Here is a 17,451-nt window from a genome sequence, read left to right as displayed (position 1 = left end):
TGCATAAGGCTCAGAAGGAGAAACATTTTAACCAAAAGAAAACCTTGAATATGCACCCTATTTAAGCCATACCATTAAGCATGCAACTGGGGAAGCCTGAACCTGTCTGGATGAAGGTTTTCAATATTCACAGCACAGGCCATTGTTTTAATGAAAGACACGTCTCAGGGATTCATCACTGTAGAATATTGCTGCAAACATCTCAGTAAGGTGAAAATAGGAGATTAAACATTTATAGACAGAAGAATAAAAACTATGGTTATATAAAAGAGATAAAACTGCAAAGAATATCCAATTAAATTGTTATGCTTCTGGGCATACAGCTGATCAGCAAGCAATAAAGAGGAATTTATATCACCCCTTCCCCACCACCCTACTTTTTTCCTTTCCTTGTATCTGTGAGATGTCATATAAGATTATTTACAGTAAAACATCTGAAGAAGATTCTCCTTGATTAGATAAGTTATCTTTTCAGACAGAAAGCCTTGGAATACAGATCTTCTAATTCAAGTTAAGTTTCTTAAGAAAATTCTACCTGTGGGATAGGTGAACTTCTAGCAGAGGTGATCTTCCAAACAGATTTCATTGTAAAATTTAGAAGGATCAATAAGCTTCCTTTTGAGAAATTTTACTTTGACTTTTACTAATAAAATGGGAATGCAAATGCTCAGAGCTTCAACAAGGCAGGACCCCAAGAACAGCTTAGCTACCTGGTCAGCTGAAAACATCTGTGTAACTATTTATCCATTCAAACAACTGATTTTTGCTAAATACTTGCTGGGTTTCTAGTATTATATAGATACTAAGATAAATATGCCACAGAGCCTGCTGAAGTGAACACAAGGAACCTCAGAGACTGGCTGAAGGGAAAGATGTGAAAAAAAAATTCTATGAGATCAAGGTCATAATAGGAATGAGGCACAGGTTTGCTGGGCCTAGGGAAGGGGCAGTGATAACCAGAGCCCTAGTTGGAGAAAGCTCAATAACAAGGCCCATCTACCTTGATTTCTGAGATAGAAACAGGGTGGAATTACATAGATAAAAATTACAGGATGTGGTAACCAAGTGGGATTGACTGAGGTGAAGAAAATGAGTTAGGGTAACTTTTAGGGCTTTGCCTTATGTATCATGTAGATGAGATATAGTCATTAAGCCTACATCAACAACATCCATATTTTAGAAACAGAGCACAATCTCCTGTGAATAACGTAAATTTCAACTTTAGCTTTCCTTTTTTTCTTTTCCCTATTGACTCCAACAATCAGAGTTCTAGTAACACAAAATTACTGCCAGTCGGGCTTCATCATAGGTCAAAAGTCTATCATTACATTCTATTCTGTTCTGCCAGAGGATATATTTCGCTTTTATGGTGGAGACTTGGGAAACAGCCAATCCTGTGTATGGTCCAAATGTGACCATAAGGAATCCCAGGAGGTGGAGGAAAAGTGAATGGACAATATATAACAGGACTAAATTATGGAGGGGCCTCTGAGCTAAGCAATGGTTTGACATTTTTAAATGGTCAACAAATAAAAAAAAGACAACCAAACCAAAAAGATGATGTGGCAGAGAGAGCTGGTGGTCCGAAAAGACTAAAGTATTTACCAGGTAGCCCAAACCCTGATCTAGAACATTGGAGGATATATTTTGAGGCAGCCCCTATAAAAGTGAAATTTCTTTGAAGGCTTATTCAATCTTAAAAACTCATGAAGTCAGGCATCTTTCCTCATAATATATTAGTGTTTATTTTGCTTTTAAAAAATGTGTTTGCAATGTACTCAAAATCTTCAAGCCAAATGCTGCTCTGGGCAAGTGGGCAGTCTTTATGCTATGACTTTGCCGCCCACCCCCCGCCGCCCCAGCCCTAAGAAACTCAACTTTGGTTTTACCAGCAACCACATATAGTAATCAACTTGTTTTAACTTTTACTAGTTCTCATTTCACCAAGTGATTTTTTTCTTCACCTTGAACCCAGATTCTAAGGTCACCAACCATAACTCTTCATATCTTGGTAACAGTATACCCCAAAATATTTTTGTTATTTGATAGAAGACTCTTAAGGAAAGAAAGAAAAGTGGCTCCAAGGAAAAGAAAAAGGGTGGAATAGCTTAAATGAGAATGTACTTTATAAAATAACATTCAATTTAATGCATTCTTCAAAACAGCTTGCTAGCTGAAAACTATCATTTCAAGTGACTGGAAACAAACTAAATAGCCCACAATGAGGGAATGATTAAATAAATTATAATAATCCACCCAAGGGAATAATATGCAGTGTCTAAAAAATAAGCTTACAATGACATGGAAACTATTTTTGTTAGAGAACAAAGCAGGGCAAAAAATGGTATATATAGTATGATCAAAAAACATGATTTTAAAAATTTAAATCAACTTGTAAGAAAAGAGAGTGTGCATAGACCAAGTGTTTGCAGCTGTATTTGAAAGGTAGTATTTATTGTTCCCCCTTCTCATTCTCATTTTTCAAATATTCTCCACTTCCATATTCATTTTAGTGCTGGGGAAAAAGAAACAACAATAATAATGTTGGATAACTAATTCAGTATGAAAATCTCTTTAAATATCTCTAACAACTTCTTGAGAGACTTTTGGCTGAAAATCACTTCTTATATTTATCTGTGGATATGTATGTGTGTATACATACATATAGGTGTGTGTGTTCAAATTCAATATAAATTCAAACATATGATTTTTTAAAAATAAAATCATATGTATACAACAGGGATTTGAAAACTGATACTTAAGGGAGTTGGTTCTGCATGCTTCATAAAGATGCCCAAACACACTTAAAATTTATTATCCCAAGACAATCTTCTCAAAAGACTTTCATAAATACTGCACTTAGAAACAATACAACTACATATATTTAGGTGTTCTGTGGTGTGCTTCTGAGCCTACACCAAAGGTTAGAAGACACTAACACATCTCCTTGTCTCCTTTGACGGGAAAGAAAGAATAGGAGAGGAGATGCCACAGGAAAAACTGCTAGTCAGTCAGCCTTTCTGTATCTCCTTAAGATTAATCTAACCCATCTCTAGACTACTTTCAGGCTCCAATTAACCAAGGTAATATGGGGAAAGGCAGTCAGAGTTGGCCCCCAAATCATTACTTAAATCAAAATAGTCAATAGCTTTAACATAAACTTATTTGACTAGCATTAGACCCAATGCTTAGGTACAAATTTACCATTCTACAAGTATCACCCAAAAGTACCAAAATAGTAAATTCAACAGTTTTAAAATATAAACAACCTTATAAGTTGCCCTATAGAAAATTATCAAAATGGTTATTTTTCTATAAAAATATTCTGCCATCTATCTTTCAGCAAGCTGTCCTCTCTTCCTTACAAGACAAGACTTACATGAGTAACTCCAGCCACACATTCTATCTCACCTTATCTATTCTCACAATCATCCAAAACCCAATTCTGAATACAGGCATTCTTAGTCAAACCTGCATCAACTTGTCTTCACTATCTAAATAGTCACTACCTTTTCCCGTTTTGATGGTTAATGTGAACCCAGTCAAATGAAATGAAGTTGCATTCCCGTTCCTAACCACCATTTTTTTAAAATAAAAGAATTAAATTCAACAAAGTTACAGGACCAAAAAACAGCATATAAAAATCACCTGTGTCTCTATACACTAATGAACACACAACTGGGAAAGGAAATTTAAAAATAATTCTTTTTACAATACCAAAAGAGTAAGATTCTTAAGTATAAACCCTAACTAAGGAGGTTTAAGATTGTATGTTAAAAACTACAAAACATTGCTGAAAGAAATGAACAGAGACACAAATCTATAGAAAGACATCCCATGTTCATGGATTGAAAGACTTAATATTGTTAAGACCTCAATATTACCCAAAGCTATCTAAAGATTAAACATAATCCCTATCAAAATCCCAAGTGTGCTTTTTTGCAAAAATAAAAGAAAAAATATACTAAACTTTACATGGAATCTCAAGGGACCCCAAATAGCCAAAGAAGTTTGAAAAAGGACAAAGTTGGTGGCCTCTCATTTCCTGATTTTCAAACATATTACAAGCCACAGTAAACAAAACAGTGTGGTACTGGCATAAAGACAGACATATCAACCACTGTAGCTGAATAGAGTCCAAAAAAATAAACCCTCATGTATATGATCAAATGATCTGTTCAATAAATGTGCCCCAAGACTACTCAATGGAGAGAAGGCAGTTTCTTCAATAAATAGTGCTAGGAAAACTAGTTTTCCACATAGAAATGAATGAAGTTAAGCCCTTATCTTATACCATATACAAAAATTAACTAAAAATGAATTAAAAACTAAATACAAGACCAAAAACTGTAAAATTTCTATAAGAAAACAGAGGGGAAAACTTCATGATACTGTATTTGGCAAGTAATGATTTCTTGGATAGGACTCCAAAAGCACAATCAACAAAAGCAAAAATAGACAAATGGGGCTACATCAAATTTTAAAACTTTGTTCATCAAAGAATATAATCAACAGAGTGAAAGACAACCTAAGAATGGGAGAAAATTGATTTGACCTTGATTTACAAAGGACTTGAATAGACTTTTCTTCAAAATGATATACAAATGGACATTAAGAGTATGAAATGTTCAACGTCACTAATTATCAGAGAAATGCAAGTCAAAATCACAATGAGATACCACCTCACACCTATTAGGATGGCTACTCTCAAAACAAAACAAAACAAAACAAAAAAGAAAAGAACAAGTAGTGGTGGGACGTGGAGAAGTTGGAGTCCTTCTGCACTGCTGATAGGACTGTAAAATGGTAAAACCACTATGGAAAACAGTATGACAGTTCTTCAAAAAATAAAAAATAGAGCTACTTTATGATGCAGCAATCTCACTTCTACATATATATCTCAAACAACTGAAAGTGGAATCTCAAAGAGATATTTGCAAACCCATGTTCAAAGCACTATCATATTCATAATAGTCAAGAGGTGGAAGCAACCCAATCCATCAATGAATGAATGAATGGATAAAAAAATGTAGTACATATGTACAATGGAAGCCTTAAACAGAAATGAAATCTTGTCACATGCTTCAATGCTATAGGCTAAATGTTTGAATCTCCCTAAAATTCGTATGTTGAAATCCTGATGCCCAAGGGCCTTTAGGAGGTGATCAGGCCATGAGGGTAGAGCCCTCAAGGACAGGATTAATGCCCTTATAAATGAGGTCCCTTGTCCCTTTCACATGTAAGGACACTTCAGGTAGTTGGCAGTCAGCAATCCAGAAGAGTGTCTTCATCAGAACCGAACCATGCTGTCACTCTGACCTTAGACTTCCAGCTTCCAGAACTGAGAAATAAATTTCTGTTGTTTGCAAGATACTCAGTCTGTAGCATTTGTTATAGCAGCCTTAACGGACTAAGATATACAACATGGATGAATCTTGAGGACATTATGGGACATTATGCTAAGTGAAATAAGCTAGTCACAAAAGGACAAACATTGTATGATTTCACCTCTAAGAAATATCTAACATAGTCAAATCCACAGGTAGAAAGCAGAATGGTTGTTATTAAGGTCGGGGGGCAGGGGTGACAAATGGGAGTCGTTTAATGGGTACAGAGTTTCAGTTCTGCAAGATGAAAAAGTTCTGGATATTTGTTTCACAACAATGAATATACTGAACACTACTAAACTGTACACTTAAAAGTAAGTAACTTTTACAACATATATTTTTATCACAATAAACATTTTTCAATAAAAAATAAGATAAAATAAAAATTTATTTTAAAAATTCAAATCTTTTCTCCTCCCCTGAATAGGAAGGGAGAAAAAAAAATGAAAAGGGAGTAAATATTTTCCTTTTGTACAGATGTGTGCATTTTCATTTCTGGTGCACTCCACACATGCCAGTTCCACAGAGAAAAGTTTAATCCTTCAACATGAGGATCCTGAGCTTTCCAAAATCTGAATCAGACACTATAAAACCCATGAGAAAAACCTAGTAATTGGGATGTTTACCTTTAGATTACTCATTTCCAGAGAAGAATCTTGTTCATGTTAGGTAACTCCCAGGAAACTGCAAGAACAACGAGTCTGTGCAATTTGGGTTCTTGACTACAAAAAACTCAAATGGACATTAGCAACTTAACAGGAAAGGAATTTATGGCAGGATAGTGAGAAGCTCTGAATCCACATTAAACCTGGAGAACCAGTTTATAAGAGGAATTTCTATGTCTGGGTGGCCAAGAGCACACGCCAGGATCAGCCCCATTAGGACACCTGCCATGGCTATTCCTGAACCCAAGACCCCTGTCCAACTGATCCTGTGTTGTTGCATTATCCCCTCAATGTTCAAATTCTGGGATGAAAAGAACTGATGGGACATGCCAAGGAGCTTCCATTCAGTGGGGAATTTTTCCCAACAGGCAGATTATTCAATACTAAAGGGCAGAGAGAGGGAAATTGTCTATACTGATTACCGAGTAGCTTATCAGCAATTTATGTCTCCCATGGCTAGCTCACCCAGTTTAAAATAAGTAGTAAGTTTCTAGCCACTTTCAGAAAATAGGAGAATCTTCATGCTTACTGGATCCTGTCATCAGCAATGTGACAGATCGCCACAAGTTATCAATCAAAGAAGACCACTCAAAAACTATCACTAGGTAAAGCAAGGTACACCTGAGCAGGCAGGATGAATGAGAGACCATGGTTAGTTGCCCTCTAATGCTTCTGCTTTTGTCAAAGTCGAATTTACTTGACCATGATAAGAGCAAACACTGTCTTCAAAACTCCTGCTAGCACAAACTATAAAGACAGAGTGTGTACTGGCGCTTCTGTCACCATCCCCACAGGACTAACATTGCTCACACAGAGAAGATGCTATTTATCCACCATAGTTTAATCAATGCATAAGCCTCTAGCCAGCTCCTAGACAGTCTACCTGAAAAAGTTTCCATAAACTCTGGAGGGCAAAGATTCACAGAGATTTAGAAAGTCATAAAGAAGTGAAAGCAAGGATAAGGAATTAACTATTTCACATTACATTCTTTTATTCATTCAATACATTCCTGTATTCAGAGGGCTCTGAAGACTTCTACTTTTGTGATGATAGAGCAAAGATGTCTTTTCTTCCTTTATCTTGAAAAATCAACAAAACAAGAATTTAAAAAAAAACAATCAGAAACACTATTTTAAAAAAAATAAAACTTGGAGAAATCTACAGTTCTGAACCACAACATATGCAGGAAGTGGGGAGAGAAATGATGAAGGGCACTAGAGAGCAGAGGATGGTCAAACCTTGGTGTCTGAACACACTACAGGAGCCCCCAGGAAATGGCAGGATCTGGAGGCATCAGCTATTGTGAAGGTGGGTGGGGTGAGCAGACAAAGGCAGAAAACTGGGAGACTGAAAATCTACATAAGCAGCAGTTAGATTCCGAGGGTGCCTCACTGGTCAAGGAACTAGAAGGCACACTGTTAATAAATATGGCTTCTGGGAAGCAACAAACTCCTAAACACCAGCATGGAAGGGGTGTGTGTGTGTGTGTGTGTGTGTGAAAACAGGGCTATGGAGGGAAAACGTACATGACAGAGAATGAGATCCTCCAGCCCTCTCACCCTATATGTCCAGAACTCCAAGAGCCAGGCTGATATCCCCAAAGCAAGAGACTGCAGGGCCATTCTCTGGAAAAGTTAAACCATCATCTGAGAAAAGGCCTGTAGATTTTATTATCTATATCTACAATGAGAATGTAACAGGCTACCCAACCAATCTACAGAGAAGTCCAGTGGGAAACAAATCTACACACCTATATTAAGACACACACAGCTTCTAACAAGCGTTCTAATGCCTAATCTCCTAAGCAAAAGACAAGCATCACCAGACATCTGAGGAAAGCCCACCACATTTGAGAGAAAAGGCCAAAATAAACAAAGTGAAAAAAAAGGGAATTAGTAGAACAGGGACAATATTTTAAGGGAAGAAAACCTCAAAGAAATATTTATTTATTTGTTTGCTTGTTTGTTTGTTTATTCATTCATGAGAGACACAGAGAGAGAGGCAGAGACATAGGCAGAGGGAGAAGCAGGCTCCATGCAGGGAGCCTAATGAGGGACTCGATCCCAGAACTCCAGGATCATGCCCTGAGCCAAAGGCAGATTCTCAACCACTGAGCCACCCAAGCATCCCAAGAAATCATATTTAATATCTCCACTGAGCTAAGATCTTGTACTCATCTCATAAAAGCACATTATTCAAAAGAAAATATCAGAACATAAGAAAGGAAAATAAAAGGTGACATAATTCAATGAAAAAACTGAGGTTAAAGAAATCTTCCAGAAAGTAAAACAAAAAGTTAAAAAGGACAATACAAGAAAAAAAAAAGATAATATTAGAAAATTGGTGTAAGAAGTTCACTATCTGGGATGCCCTATGGAAAACAGCAGGACACTTTCTATTGCAAGCCCTAGAAACCAGATGATAATAAAGCAAAACCATCAAAATTCTTTCTAACCTACTAGAATTCTATACCCAGTTGAATTACCCCTCAATTACAAGACCAGAAAAAGGAATTCTCACACCGGAGAAGTCTGAGAGATACAAAACTGTTAGATTTTTAAGTCTTCTAAGCACTATTTGACTAGTAGTTTTGCTTTGTTTTGAAATGTACAGTTTATACAGTTTCAGCTATACCTCGTTTTGGTTTGCAGATACAAGAGCACATTTTCTAGGCTTTGTAATCATGAATGGGATACACCTTCAGTTACCACATACTTTCTGTAATAAAATATGAAATCACAATCTAAAAAATTCCACATAAACAATAAGCTTTATGCTTAAAAAGCACCTTACAGTAACCGGGATCAGCCTATCACAATCTAAAAAATTCCACATAAACAATAAGCTTTATGCTTAAAAAGCACCTTACAGTAATCGGGATCACGCCTAAGCTAAGTAAATATCCTGTGAAGTAAAACAGATATTAAAGATGAGAAAATTGATGCTTTAAGAGAAAAATGACTTTGGAAAGGTGTCAAAGCCAACATAAAGTCATACGAGAACTCCAATCTAAATCTAGGCCCATGTTCAGGGTTTTCCTCTTCTGACATGAATACAAGTGTGTGCACAATCTCTATGGGGTAGACGTCACAATATCATCTTCTCTCTTATGCACATGGAAACTGTTTCCTTTCAAGATATCAAAAGTATTATTATTCCTTTTCTCCATTCCAATACAGCCCACCTATTTATTTCACCTTAAGCACCTCAGCACTATAGCCCTTTCCCCTTCTTCAGGCCATGCTTAAAGAACTATAGTACAGGTCTCAAAACAAACACTTATACAGAGCATGATGAATGGAAAACCTTAATTACTCATCAGGAAGAAGTTTTTCAATTTTTTTTCTTAATCCAATAAGAAGGAAAATAGATAATTAGACAAAAATGACTTTATCTTCTCATATGCTACACACAGGAGGAAGGCACCTAAGGTATTTTAGATGTTCATAATGATCCATCTGGCTCATTATCCTAAAAAAAGAAACTCTGGTTTATAATCAGCTACTAGCAGTTTTTTAAACAATAGATGGGTAAAGATTCAAGGATACTCCCTTCCACTCTACCCCTAAAACATATTAATCAAAAAAATCTGCTTTAAAATTTAGAACACAATAAACACACACATACACACCCCTTCCCACAACTTTCCTCAATCACAGAGACAGGAAGACCAACAGACACATACACACTCACATTCACACACGGTCTGTGTCCCTGGACTCATATACCCTCTATTAGACTGTGAATCTGAACAGCACAGGGTGAACAGGACACAGTCCTCACTGAAAAAAACCCAACTCACTCTAGATATTCCGAATCACCCAAAGAAATAGCATGGTAACAATCTGGCTACTTACCCCACAGTATCGGTCACCATTAAATATCTGAGGTGGCAGAGGGTTGCCCTGAGCGGGCTTCTTTTCTGGGGGGATGTTTTTGTACATCCATTGTCTCTGTTCTTCTGACATTGTGATATCCACCTCCTCAAACTCTATCTTGTTGGCTTCCAGAAATCTAACCACATCCTGCTGCTGCTTCTTTATCTAAAGAAAGAAGACAAACAAATAAGGAGAAATGCTCATCTGAAACAATATGTAGATATTTCCAAATTGAACTAGATTTGGTTTCTCATTGTCAGAGGTCACTGACGAAAAAAAAAAAAAAAGAGGTAATTTTCCTAGGCACCATGCATCATCCCCTCACTGGATATCCAGCAGAAGTCTATGCAAGTCTTCACACGATGATTTCTTTACCTAGATAGACTCCCCAGAACTTTGGGGCACAACCTGGAAGGATGAGATTATGTATGAGGTGAGAACTCAGTTCTCAGTAGGCCATAAGCACTCTCCCTCCTACTTACAGAAGTTGACATTTACAGTTATGAAAGCTCCCTCTGCCAAAACCATTTGAAAACCATGTAGAGTCCATTTGAGATGTTGACATTTCACTGATTCCTGGGAGCAGCAACATTTTTATTCCCTTAGCAGTCTCTTTCAGATATTCCACAGCTGTAGCCACTGTCATGAAAGCATCCTTTCATCAATTCACAAGAGAAAAATGTTCTCCACTTCTAAGGTGAGAGTAAACAACAAGCACCATCTTACTTTGAACTCTATTCCTTAACCCTTTTTGCTCCTCTCAGCTTTATGTTTCCTTCTTTGGTCACTAGGGGTCAGGTATGCTCTTGAAGAGCTGCAAACACATCTGTAGGTTTTCAAAATCTTATGAATCTTCTTACTTAAGGGTACACACTAAATAATTCAGACAGGGTGACAATATTCAATATCTTAAACACAGCAGGTAAAACATTCAACAAACCTGCTTGTTCTAAACAATTCTGGGATGTGTACAGAGAACGAGCTTAAGTGGTGCAGTGAATTTTTTAATGGCCAGAGAAAAGAATCATTCTGAGAGGTCAAGCCACCAGAAAGACCTGTCATCTAGAAAATAAAACGCTTGAAGAACAAACTTTCATATACTGATTGCCTCTATAAATTTCCTCCAACTTCCTCCAAAAAGCCTCAATGACGTGTGCTCCTGAGATGGAAATATGTCATACGTAGGAGCAAAGAGATTTTGATCACTGGGTTGAAATTTATGAATGACTAACATGATTGTACAGTTAATACGGACAAAAAATACAAAGCTAGCAAAATAGGACATCTTAACACTCAGTGATATTAGAAAACAAGAAAACTACTGTATGGTTATAAATCCAAATTGATGCATTATCTCAGTTTCTTGAATTAAGCTATTTCTCATTTCTGAAAAAGTTAACTTTTTTCCCTCACTGGTACACAATTTCAGAAACGTAGTTATATAATTCTGAAACTCTGGCTTGCAAAAAAAGTATTATTCATCCTACTTAATTTCCCTTTATAACCATTTAAGGCAGATAAACAAGGTTGATGATGCTGAGGTAAAAAATGGTCACCTACTTTGATCAAGGTCCTATAATGTCAAGACAATCATGCCATTCTCCTACTTAAAATCCTTCTTTAGTGAATCCCCATTGCCCTTGGAAGAACACACAGATTTCTTAGCATAGGACAATGTCCTTCATGATTCAGTTCCTTTGACTATGAAAGCAATGTATTTGCATTTTTAAAAGTCTAGAAATTGTAACACAAGCAAACAAGAAGTTACTTACAATCCTCTCAAAATTTAATTAGAGGAAAATGTTGGTAAATTGAACTCCAATAAAAAAATTAAAAAAAAATTAATTAGAGGAAAGGGTTTGGATTTAATATCCGTATGTAGAGCTTTACATATTCAACACATTTCAAATGTTCATGAGAGTGATCAAAAATGAAACTGACATATAGTCGAACCTTAGTTTTCCATATAATGTATATACACATAACATCCATCCCACTTCTTTATCTCCCCCAAAATGTGAATAACCTAAAAACTCATATACTCTCAATACTAGGATAAATCAAAGACATAGCCCCACAGACACACATACACACACACAGAGCACTTATTGCTGGACTATAATCCTTTGTTGCTCAACTGATCCCTTCTTTCATAAGATCACATTCAACAAAAACAGCTGCATCTTGCTCCTTTCACTCAAAAATATACCCCGTGTCCAGTCACTAAAAATTTTTTCAAAAGCATGAATTTTAATATCTGCTTAGCAATCCATCATGTACATATTTTCAGTTAACTACTACTCAATTGTTGGTATTTAGAATACTTGTAAATTTTCACCACTAGAAGTATCATGTAGTAAGCACCTTTATTTAGAGATCTTTGACTGTATCTCTCAACACTATTTTAGGACAAAGCCCTATGAATGAAACTCAGATAAAAGGGTAGAGACATTTCTCTAGCTCCTGATGGACCCATGCTAAACTGCTTTGCAAAAAGTCCATGTTGGGGCGCCTGGGTGGCTCAGCCAGTTAAGCAGCTGCCTTTGGCTCAGGTCATGATCCCAGGGTCCTGGGAGTCCAATGCAGGCTCCCTGACCAATGGGGAGTATGCTTCTTCTCCCTTTGTCTGCCACTCGCCTGCTTGTGTGCTCAAATAAATAAATAAATCTTTAAAAAAAAAAAGTCCACGTCAATTTACATTCTCATTAGCAATGTGTGAAAATATCCATGTCTCAACACCTCTCCCTCCCTACAGAAAATATTTGAAAGATGTATCACAGAATATTAAAATTTAAATGATGTGAGTGATGGATGTGTTAACTAACCTAACTGTGGTAATCCTTTCACGATATATCAAATCATTGGTTGTACACCTTACACTTAAACAATATTATATGTCACTTATATGTCAATAAAACTGAGGGAGAGGGAAAGTAATAAATTGGTTGCTGTTTTAAAAAAATTCAAATACATCATCACACACTAACAATGCTCAAGAAGCAATGGATAGTTACTAACAAAGAAGATAATTGGCAGTAAAGAGTAAAATGTAAATAATTATATCTGTTTTATTTATTTATTTATTTATTTATTTATTTATTTATTTATTTTTAATTTATTTATGATAGTCACACAGAGAGAGAGAGAGAGGCAGAGACACAGGCAGAGGGAGAAGCAGGCTCCATGCATCCGGAGCCCGACGTGGGATTCGATCCCGGGTCTCCAGGATCACGCCCTGGGCCAAAGGCAGGCGCTAAACCGCTGCGCCACCCAGGGATCCCTATTTATTTATTTTTAAGATTTTATTTATTTATTCATGAGAGGCAGAGACAGAGGCAGAGGGAGGAGCAGATTTCCTGCGGGGACCCCAATGCAGGACTCTATCCCAGGACCCTGGGATCACAACCTGAGCTAAAAACGTAGACACTCAACCACTGAGCCACCCAGGCGCCCCTATATCTGTTTTAAAAGCAGAAAGCAGGGGAGACAGGACCAGGTTTGTGTTTCAAAGAGATAATTTTAATACCACACAACTTCAAAAGAAAGAAAGGGGAGTTCTGTATGTACTGTTAACATTGCTATGAAAAGATCTCCAAGGTACATTAGTAAGTGGAAAAAAAACAAACAAACAAGGAACAGAACTATGCATAGACTGGGAACATTTTTAAAAAATAGAGAAAAAAAAGGAACATACTTGTACTTGCTTATGTTTATGTTAACAAATGAACTCTTGAAGGTTATATAAAAAACTAACAGAAATAGCTGTCTAGGGGCTGCAGGAGTGGGAACTGGGTGACAGAGACAAAGTAGGAGCAAGAGTCTTTACCCTTTGCACATATGAACTTTAATCTTTTTCAAAAAGTGTAAATATGTCAATATTCCAAAGATTGAATAGAAGAAAGTTAAATTGAGAGAGAGAGCTTCACTTAAAAGAAACAATATATGGTCACAGAGATGTGGTGTCTATAAATCAGGTTTTCCAACAGGATATGAAGCCCCAGGAGTCAGAGCATGTTGTCACATGCTGGCCTCCATATTTATTCAAACTTGTAAGAAAAGCCAGATGATTAAAAAGAAGTTTTTCTTAAAAAGGAGCTAAGGCCACAGAAAATTAACTAATATTATAGCAAATCATTCAAATAAACGAAGGGCAGAAATTTCTACGACCCAGCAATTGCACTGCTGGGATTTACCCCAAAGATACAGATGGAGTGAAACGCTGGGACACCTGCACCCCAATGTTTCTAGCAGCAATGGCCACGATAGCCAAACTGTGGAAGGAGCCTCGGTGTCCATCGAAAGATGAATGGATAAAGAAGATGTGGTTTATGTATACAATGGAATATTACTCAGCCATTAGAAATGACAAATACCCACCATTTGCTTCAACGTGGATGGAACTGGAGGGTATTACTGCTGAGTGAAATAAGTCAACTGGAGAAGGACAAACATTATATGGTCTCATTCATTTGGGGAATATAAAAAATAGTGAAAGGGAATAAAGGGGAAAGGAGAAAAAATGAGTGGGAAATATCAGAAAGGGAGACAGAACATGAGAGACTCCTAACTCTAGGAAACGAACAAGGGGTGGTAGAAAGGGAGGTGGGCAGGGGGTAGGGGTGACTGGGTGACGAGCACTGAAGGGGGCACTTGATGGGATGAGCCCTGGGTGTTATGCTATATGTTGGCAAATTGAACTCCAATAAAAAATAAATTAAAAAAAAAACAATTAGACAATCTGAAAAAAAAAAATAAACAAAGGGCAGAAATTTAACCCAGAGAATCGGAAGTTTTCACGTGGATATCTGTGACATTAGCATCAGGAAGGAAGACGAGTCACGAGCTGCTACCACTGGCTATTTTTCAGATCTGGTGAGGTGAACGTGGCCTGAACTGTGGGTGCCCAGGCTTATGTGGGGGGGGGAAGACAGGTCAGCCCAGGTGGCAGCGGCTGGGAGAAGAGCCAGCTGGCTGGGCGGGGCGGGGCGGGGGGGGCGGCTGGTAATAAAAAAGATTCTCATGTGGCACAGGAAGCTGCCATGGGCGTGTGGCCATAAACTCAGAGTTCAACTAACAGTAACATATCCCATTATTTTCTTGACACAAAGAGCTTCTCCTCCCCATATTTCACCTATCCCGAAACAAAACATACCTTAAAATCAACATCAAAAGACCTGTGAGGAGCAAGTGGAAGAGAATAACAGTGTGGTGAGAGATCCTGCCTTCACCCATGTGTATCCAGCCATGATGGAAGGACCTATATAATTCAGGTAGGCTTTTGTTTTTGTAACACACTTAAAAGCCACAGCGGATAATGCTAGTTTTTTGTTTTGTTTTGTTTTTACTCAGTAGCCAATCTTCCTTTTTTTCTTAATAACAGAAGGCTGATTTTGCCTGGAAAAGCTGATGTGCTCCCCTACAAATCCCTGTTTTACCAGACTCCTCTGGAGCCAGGGGTCATCACATGACATGGTTTTGGCCAATGAGATAGAAGGCAGACGTTCTCCAGAAGGCTTGACTTAATGAATAAAAACACAAAGCCCATCATGTTCGCGCCCCCCCCCCAAGCCCCCTACCTCCCCCACCCCCCACCCCTGCCATGAAACCCAGAAGTTGTGCCTGGAGGTGCAGAAACCATTTTGCGAATGTGAAAACAAACACCATACGCTAAGGATGGTCAAGCAGAAAGACAGGAGCTTGGGTCCTTGATGATATTTTACAGCTGCCACATCAGTCTTGTGCAGTCCACTCTAAACCTTTCTGTATTTGACAAATAAACCTTTAATTGCTTAAGCTACCCTCTCAAGGTTTTCTATAGCTCACACTCCAATGCAGAGCTAACTGAAGAAATTCTTAACTATTTAAAATGTCTTCAGAAATACTGTAGGGATCCCTGGGTGGCGCAGTGGTTTAGCGCCTGCCTTTGGCCCAGGGCGCGATCCTGGAGACCCGGGATCGAATCCCACATCGGGCTCCCAGTGCATGGAGCCTGCTTCTCCCTCTGCCTGTGTCTCTGCCTCTCTCTCTCCCTCTCTGTGTGACTACCATAAATAAATAAAAATTTAAAAAAAAAGAAATACTGTAGTATGATGGATTGAAAAATAAAAGTATTACTGCATAGCAGAACCTAGAAATAAAGGCTGTAAGACATAAATTTAAGTGAAATGAATACTTGTCACTGAATAAACAGATGAATTTTCATTATTTTCTTCATAAAACGACCACAAAACAAGAAAAAAAAAGTTGTTGGACCCAAAACAGGAAGATATCTACAAAAGGATGAGAGTTAGATTTTATTATTCAAACAAACATCATTACACATCACCCAAAGCAATTAAAAGGAACAGATACTCCAAAATCTCTTAGGCTAGATCATGGGAAGGCAAACTATGGCCCACAGGCTAAATCTAGCTCATTAACAGTTTTTGTATGGCCCACAGACAAAAATGGGATATTTTTAAATAAGGATGGAAAAAAAATAGTATTTCATGACATGTAAAAATCATGAAATACAAATTTCAGTGTCCATAAAATTGCATTGGAAGATAGCTCCACCCACCTATTTCCATACAAGCCCTGGCTGCTCTGGCCCTATGATGAATGGCAGAGCTGAGGGCTGCCACAGAGGCACAGAGCTCCCAAAGCTTGAAGAAAGTCTGTCCTTTACAAAGTTTGTCAGCCCTGGGCTAGACCAAAGATCTCCATTTCTGGTTCAAAGTTCAATTTCTTAATGAGGCCTTCCTTGACAACCAGATTTTGCATTTTTACAGCCACCCCCCCCCCCCCCCCCCCCCTCCCCGGCCAAATCCTTACTTCCCTTCAAGCCTTCATTTTTCACCATAGCACTTAAATCTGACATACTGTATGTTTTCCATATTTATTTCTCTATCTCCCGATTATAAATTCCATAGGGCCAGGGATTTTGTTCTCTGCTGTATCCCCAGAGCCTAGAAGCGTGTCTGGCATGTGGCAAACACTCACGACACAGTGTTAACTGATAGGATTTTCACACATGGAAGGGCTAGAAAGGCTTCCTCCTGACTCTCAGCAGTGTTGGTTCTCTCATCATTTAGAACAATCTACCTCGGAGAGTACTCTCTAACCACCTTAGCTGAAGTTCTATTATCTAAATTTATTAAAATTTTCTTTCTTTATCTGTGTACTTGACTTTATGCTCATCTCTCTCTCTCTCTCTACAGTGTCAGTTCTGTAAGCGCAGAGACTGGCAATGCAGGAGGCCCTCAGTAAATATTAACTGAATGGATGATTAAAGAATGATCACTTCAGCCCTGAACATCAAAGATTTCCAGGTGATGTTCTAGAGATCAAACTGAGTTAGTAATTTAATTTAGGAACAAATGTAACTGAAGTTCAGCCAAAAAGGATTGTAGATCAAATGCCAATATTTCTCAATTAATGCCAAAGCTGTATGATTTTAAAAAGCAGTATGTCTAGGACGCTACATGTAACTGTAAATTGCCTAAATAATTCAGAACAATCTATAGACCCTGAATGTGAAA

At 37.7% G+C, this 17,451-nt stretch overlaps 1 protein-coding gene across 1 annotated transcript in view; it reads right to left on the bottom strand.

The window, feature by feature from the left end:
- The window catches only part of SH3BGRL2 (SH3 domain binding glutamate rich protein like 2), a 78,453-nt gene that overhangs the window by 13,686 nt on the left and 47,316 nt on the right, over positions 1-17,451 (bottom strand). Inside the window, exon 3 of the mRNA XM_025444394.3 lies at positions 9,911-10,096. Coding sequence (XP_025300179.3) covers positions 9,911-10,096 — 186 coding nt within the window. The remainder of the gene's footprint in view (positions 1-9,910; positions 10,097-17,451) is intronic.

The sequence above is a fragment of the Canis lupus genome, chromosome 12 (assembly GCF_003254725.2).
Source record: "Canis lupus dingo isolate Sandy chromosome 12, ASM325472v2, whole genome shotgun sequence".
Classification (NCBI taxonomy): domain Eukaryota; kingdom Metazoa; phylum Chordata; class Mammalia; order Carnivora; family Canidae; genus Canis; species Canis lupus.
This window is presented reverse-complemented; position numbering and strand designations above follow the sequence as displayed.